Below are 6414 nucleotides of genomic sequence, written 5' to 3' on the forward strand. Positions count from 1 at the left end.
TTGTTCGTATTTTTTGCGTACACATATACTATATATGTATATACGTTTGTTTCAATATTGGTTAGATGTGGTACATATTTGTAAATAATGCAATCTTATTATTTAAAGACAAATTCGATTTAAATTGTCTATGATGTTTAATATACAGTCACTTAAGTTTTTATCATTTCTGTTAACAAAACCAAATTTTAATGTGTTTATTATTACCACTATTAAACATGAACTAAATACGAAAAGAAAAATAAATTTTACAAAATAATTTTATGTGTTTAAATAGAAGTTCTTTTATTCACGCACATTTTGAATATACATACATACATACATATTATCACAATACTTTTAATTAATAATACAGTAAACTGTAAAAGGAGAGAAAAATTACAAAAGTCTTTCTAAAGAACACAATAGTTTCATATATTTAGTTTAAAAAAATAGATAAATAATAAGTTTTTCGTTTTAAATTCGAGTAAATGTTCCATCAGTATATACATCAATTTTACAATATAGAACTGAACGTCTCTTGTATCTAAAAGCACTTTCAAATTCACTAGTATATGTATGATAAGTTATAATAGTTTTATAAATAAAGCAAAGCACTTAATAACGCTATCACAGTCAGTGAATTCGTACTGAGTAGTAACTGTTTTGACGAATTGCACAAGTTTCCTCGGCAGTAACAAAGAGTTTTCAACGAAGCAGCCATAGTATTTTCTTTAATATCACCGCAGCCTTCTTCGTAGACTTCTTGAACCGAATGCTCCTGATGCCATCGACCGTTATTGAAGACCTTAAATTAAAAAAAAAAACTTTATACATACATACAAATGTATATCATCATGTCATTCATGCGCTGAACGAGTTACTCTCATGTAATTATTAGGGGAGCTTTTTAAATATAATTAAAGAAGTATGAGTAAATCCTCCTTATTACCTCCTTATTTTGAAAACAATTCACCTTATTTTACTAAATTCATTTTTGTATTTTAATTGTTTTTTAATAATAAAACAAATATTGTTAACAGAAAAATAAGAAAATGAAGAGAGAGAGAGAAAGATTGTTGCATATATCAAAATACAAGTTATAAGATTACAAAATTCTGTTTGCAGAAAAACAGATTTGCTACAAAAATATCACATACCAACAAAAAATTCGAAAAAATGACCAAAGTATTCTATAGGATTGAATCTCAATATTCCAAAAATAACTTCCTTAATAAACATGTGAATATATTTTAATACACGCATACGTATGTATGTATGAATTCATGAGTGTATGTATATTAAATCTGCCCCTAAAATTTTATTTACATTTCCAATTACTATTCATATCTCTCAAATTTCGTTAATAAGCGATTTAAAAAACGTATATTTCATATAAATACATATGAATAAAACTTTTGTTTCAGTTTGAAATACATATACATATGTACATATTTTTTTTGTTCTACACAAATAGGGGCAAATAATTATACACATACATACATATATGTTTATCTTATATTATGAGTCATTTTGAATAATATTTATTCTACATACTTGTTTTGTATCCTTTTGCGGGGCACACCCACGTGTAAATGTCTCTTGTTGCTGGCCATTTTGTAGATGTAGCGTTGATATTGTTTTAAGACACATCGTGGAGTAGGGACAATCTACTATATATTCATCTGATTCATCAAATTTTGAGCACATTGGTGTAATAATTGTAGCATTTTTTGAATAGGAGTAGATTTTTTCAACTGTCACAGCACATTTAAAACATTTTATAGCACTTGAGGAACCTTTAAGTAAATAAATTAAAAATATTTCGTATTAAACAAATTTTTTGTATAACTGCAAAAACTATTTTCAATAAATTGTTAATGGCAAATCGAGTAGGTTATTTTTTAATTTACAATATTTTTCAATCTATAATACAAAATCAGAGAAACCATCGTATGGCATCGATTTGTTAGAGCGTTTTTTACCCATTAAAGCATAATTTGGCATGATTTGACTTTTGTAGTGTATTTAAGGTATATTTTCAAGTTTTGATAGCATATTTTACGCTTTTAGTGCATATTTTTATCCTTATTTTTCATTTTTGTAATTTTCTAAATTTTTATGATAAACGCTAAATTGGGACGAACGACGAATATCGTTCGGTACGACTAATTCGTCCACAAAAATCGGTTGCCTAAATTCGTCGTTTGAAGCACAATCAAGATTTACTTACTGCGAATTGTTATTTTCATTTGGCTGCATTTTTACGCCACATTATATTTTACAAAAATTGAGGCAAATTGTTGTATATTTTTTTTGTTAATTTTTAAATAAATTTTTGTTTACATATTTCATGGGGTTTGCGTAACCAAAAATATTTTATAAAAAAATAAAAAAACTAGGAAATTGTATGAACATTTAAAACTTAAAAGAAAAATAGTCACTCTACATAAAAACATTCGTCTACGTATGAAATAGAAATAATCGTTACGTACGACTAATTTCGTATTTTCAAATATTTTAGTGAGTTCTATATTTGTCGACGAAAATTCGTTCCGAAAAAGTCGTCGTTCGTCTCAATTGTGCATATAGCATTATTCTTAAAAATAAAAAATAAAGTTTATTTTTTTGAACTTCTTTAAAATTTGTCTAACTATATCAAACGAAAAATCATTTTCGTTTGTAAAATTTAAGAACAGAAAAACCAGTAAGAAAGTATAGTCTATCGTGACCGACTATATGATACCCTACATCAGTTATGAACATAAAATGTGATTTCATAATAAAGCATGTTTTCGTTTTCTAAAACTGCAAGTTTCGACCCAGCGCTTCAGAATGCCGATCAGCATCTCTAAGGGTCTTGAGTCGGGAGATTTTGATGGACAATCAAATAATTTGGGTCCTATTACCCGATAACAACTCTTAGATCAACGTTTCCAAAGGTTTTGGTTCATTATCATGCTGAAAATCGCAATAAAATAAGTTGTTCTGTTCGGTGTACTCAATCGTATCATTCATTTTGTTGGCGAAAAACTTTCCAAAAGGAAAAACAATCCATCTTTTTTTGTGCTTCAACATCAGGACTAACCCTTCTCTTCAAAAAACGTGGCCACAGCCTTAAATTTTTTCACTCCATTCAATATTGGGCCTTTACTAAAAGGGTATATTGTAATATTTCCTTCAGCCTTTTGGCCTCGTATACTCTTTTTGAATTTAGGAAAGGAGAATGTGGACCCGTTTGTAAATAAAACTGTTTCTATTAGTCTTGAGTAATCTATTTCAATATTCTACCCAAAATTGTACAACATTTTTGAAAAAAATCGAATTTCTTTAAGTAAACTCTGTGCCATGTCACTGCGGGATTCATATGCGGTTACATTATCGTACATTAAAGACTTAAAAGAGCATGGAGGTCAAACAATTAAGGTTGTGGGCAAGATTTTTAGTGAGTAGAGTAAGTCCTGATGTTGAGAGGAGACCTGAAATCCAGGTCTCCTGGATTTCATAACTATTTTAGATTTTTAAGATTACACAATTGGAAAACTTTCAAGAAATTTAATACGTGACTTGGCGTTGGCTACTACTGTGGTCCATTTGGTGTTTGAAAGCGTCCAAAATTCCATTTTGAATGCTCCCACCATATCCTAAACACCCTAACAGTGCACATAGGTCTAAAGATACGCAATTTATGGCCAAAACTCAAATCGCGCAATTACTACACATTAGACCACGATAAAACAAAAGTAAAATATTTTTCATAAATTTAAAAAAATATGTTTCTAAAATGTTTGTATTATTCTTTTCCAACAGATTTTTTAGTAAAGAAAAGAATACACTAAACATTTTACTTATTTAAATTAATGATGATAATATAGATTTTACTTGCGAAACGTTAAAATTAGAAAAGTATGGCTAAAAAATAAAAATTGTTGGGAAATATTTGCAATCATTTTATTTTGCCATAACTTGCCCCATTAATAAAAAAATACGCATTATTTAAACACAGTTTTCGCTTAAAAAAATTTCTTTGGTTCGAATTTTTATACAGACTTAAGAATAAAACAAAGCGTTTAAAAGTGTTGAGAAAAATATAAAAAATCAATATGTTGGGAAATATATGCCATCAAAATTTTTTAATAAATTTATGTTGGGAAATATTTGCTACCAATTGATTATAATGTATCCTGCGCGTTTAGTTAAACTTTACGTTATAAAAAATTTGATCAGAATTTGTTTAATTAAGAATAAAACAGAAATGCCTAGTGTTGAGAAAAATATAGAATACCGATATTAGACAAATCTGTTATTACATAAGCTGCCCATTTAGTAAAAAATGTAAATTACATAAAACTATACGAATTTTTTAAGATTTGAATTCCAAATAAAACAAATTTGATTAAAGTGTTGAGACAAATATACAATCCATAAATTAAAACATAATATTGGGAAATATTTACAAAAAAATTATTTTGCAATAAGTTGTCCGTTTATTTAAAATTTGCATTTTTAAATACATATATTATTCTCTTCAGAAACTTTATTATTTAAATATTATTTTTTGGTTACAATTTTTATAGGGGGTTTAATTAAGAATATACCAAAATGGTTAGAAGTGTTGAGAAAAATATAAAAAATCTAAATTAGAGCAATTTGTTGGAAAACATTTGCCATTAATTAATTTTAACAAAACCTGCCCGCTTAATTACAAATGAGCTGCTTTAAAAAGCTTATTTTTGCTTAATTTTTTTGTAAATACTTTTAACGGGTCACAAGAGAGTTAAAAACTCAAAAATTTATGTAAACCTAACACAAATAATTATATAAAACTTTTATAATGTAAAAAAATTATTTTTATAGTTTTGGCCAAAAAACATTATAAGCCAGACCTATGTTCAGTGCTCTGTTAGCATTTAAACATAATCCTGTGAATGTTGATGGTTTGAGTCTCGGATAATAAATTTCGAAATTTAACTTCACACACATCATGAATTTTATAATTATAGTCCATCATTTGACCCTGCCCCTATTAAAGTCCCCTTCAAACTTACTTGTTATACTGGTAAATAGTTTATGTGTAAAATATGAATATCTTTGTAGGTATGTATCTGTGACACGTGCGAACTTACCAGTAAATATTATTTGTATATGCATCAGAATAAGAAATACTTTTGCTAATATATTTGTTGTGAATATTTGATTTGATTTCAACGTTATATGCACCATTATAGATTTTCAGTCTTTATATTTTTGATATTACTATATTACTAAAATGGGCTATTGTATTGGCAATTTCACGAATTGTGAAAGTATGTTACGGAACTATTTATGTTCTTTGTTTTTCATGGGGTTTTCCTCTTTTTAAGACTAAACTATATACATAGATATTACGATGAGTACACGTACAAACAATCTTCTATAACTCATTCTCATATAATTCAATTCATTCACTATAACAAAATGAATATCATGAGAACGATTTATAGGTATATTATATTCATATTAATGTCTTTATTTATATGTAGTGTAGAAACAATATAAACTGTACGTAAATGTACCGTTAAATATTTTAAATCTTTTTGATAGTATCCGTTAGAATAGAAATTTATAGTGACACTCATTCACCAGCTAGATTCATTTTAATGTTAACATAACACGTTCTATGGATAGAAAAACAACAAATGTAAAAACAAGAAAATAACACGAAACAAGAATATCTAAATAGTGAGAAACAAAGAAAAAAATAATCCAATAAACACCACTCAAAAAAAAAAATAAATTGAAAGAGGTCAATGCCAATTATTGATATTTTTCCGCTTTATATAGTAATTGTTTTGTCTTTGTTATTATTGATGTATATTCTTTTGTTTTAATTTTAAATAACTTTTATTTATTGATAACCCATTTCATGTAAATTATTTTCACATCATTCTCATGATAAACCGGAAAAGTTTTATTTACAAGATGAATAATAAACTAAATAATTTTTATTATCAACTTTTCAATTTTTTAACAATGAGTAACTAAACTGCTTCGATAAAGCTCCATTCAATTGTAAAGTAAAATATTAATCACAGAAACGTATATTTTCTCTTCCTAAGGAATTAATATTATTCAAAGAAAATTTACTAGATTATTATGTAGTGTCATACAACTGTCTAATTTAGTGCTTGTCGTTTTAAAAAACACATCACTGTTGTTTTCAAATTGCCACCACCTTGTTATGTGTATTCAAGGCGATTTCACATAAGGTGGAGTTCAAGGCGAATTCAGATAAGGTGGTGGCCAAAGTATATTAATTATAAGGTAGTGTTAAGGGAGCAGTTGATTTTTTTGCTAATACACTTTTAATTTTTTATATGTAGTTTGACAGTGTGCATCTTGAAGTGTAGACATATTGTCAAACTCCATATATAAAAAATAAAATGAATTCGCTCC

General features: G+C 27.2%; 1 protein-coding gene across 7 annotated transcripts; it reads right to left on the minus strand.

The window, feature by feature from the left end:
• Window positions 1-259: 259 nt before the first annotated feature.
• Window positions 260-5958, minus strand: LOC111683003. Of its 7 annotated transcripts, XM_046947758.1 has the most exons (5): window positions 5736-5753; window positions 5535-5636; window positions 5106-5348; window positions 1537-1778; window positions 260-787 (listed from the first exon to the last, which is right to left on the minus strand). In XM_046947758.1, the coding sequence occupies exons 3-5, from the start codon at window positions 5200-5202 to the stop codon at window positions 578-580; spliced, it is 549 nt and encodes a 182-aa protein (XP_046803714.1). In that variant the 5' UTR covers window positions 5203-5348; window positions 5535-5636; window positions 5736-5753; the 3' UTR covers window positions 260-577. The 7 variants fall into 7 exon arrangements, with proteins under 7 accessions (XP_046803714.1, XP_023300795.1, XP_046803718.1 ...); XM_023445027.2 differs by lacking the exons at window positions 5535-5636; window positions 5736-5753 and adding an exon at window positions 5938-5958; XM_046947762.1 differs by lacking the exons at window positions 5535-5636; window positions 5736-5753 and adding an exon at window positions 5902-5920 and having other exon boundaries at window positions 5106-5243.
• Between the last annotated feature and the right edge of the window lie 456 nt (window positions 5959-6414).

Source organism: Lucilia cuprina, chromosome 4 (genome assembly GCF_022045245.1).
Source record: "Lucilia cuprina isolate Lc7/37 chromosome 4, ASM2204524v1, whole genome shotgun sequence".
NCBI lineage: Eukaryota > Metazoa > Arthropoda > Insecta > Diptera > Calliphoridae > Lucilia > Lucilia cuprina.

Bases quoted from the DNA above. Each gene is read 5' to 3' on its own strand.
- LOC111683003 (XM_023445027.2), bottom strand. From the start codon at position 5,202: ATGGTGCATATAACGTTGAAATCAAATCAAATATTCACAACAAATATA. The intron at 1,779-5,105 runs GTAAGTTCGCAC...ATTTACTTAAAG, and splicing joins TATACAAATAATATTTACTG to GTTCCTCAAGTGCTATAAAA. The intron at 788-1,536 runs GTATGTAGAATA...TTTTAATTTAAG, and splicing joins CGCAAAAGGATACAAAACAA to GTCTTCAATAACGGTCGATG.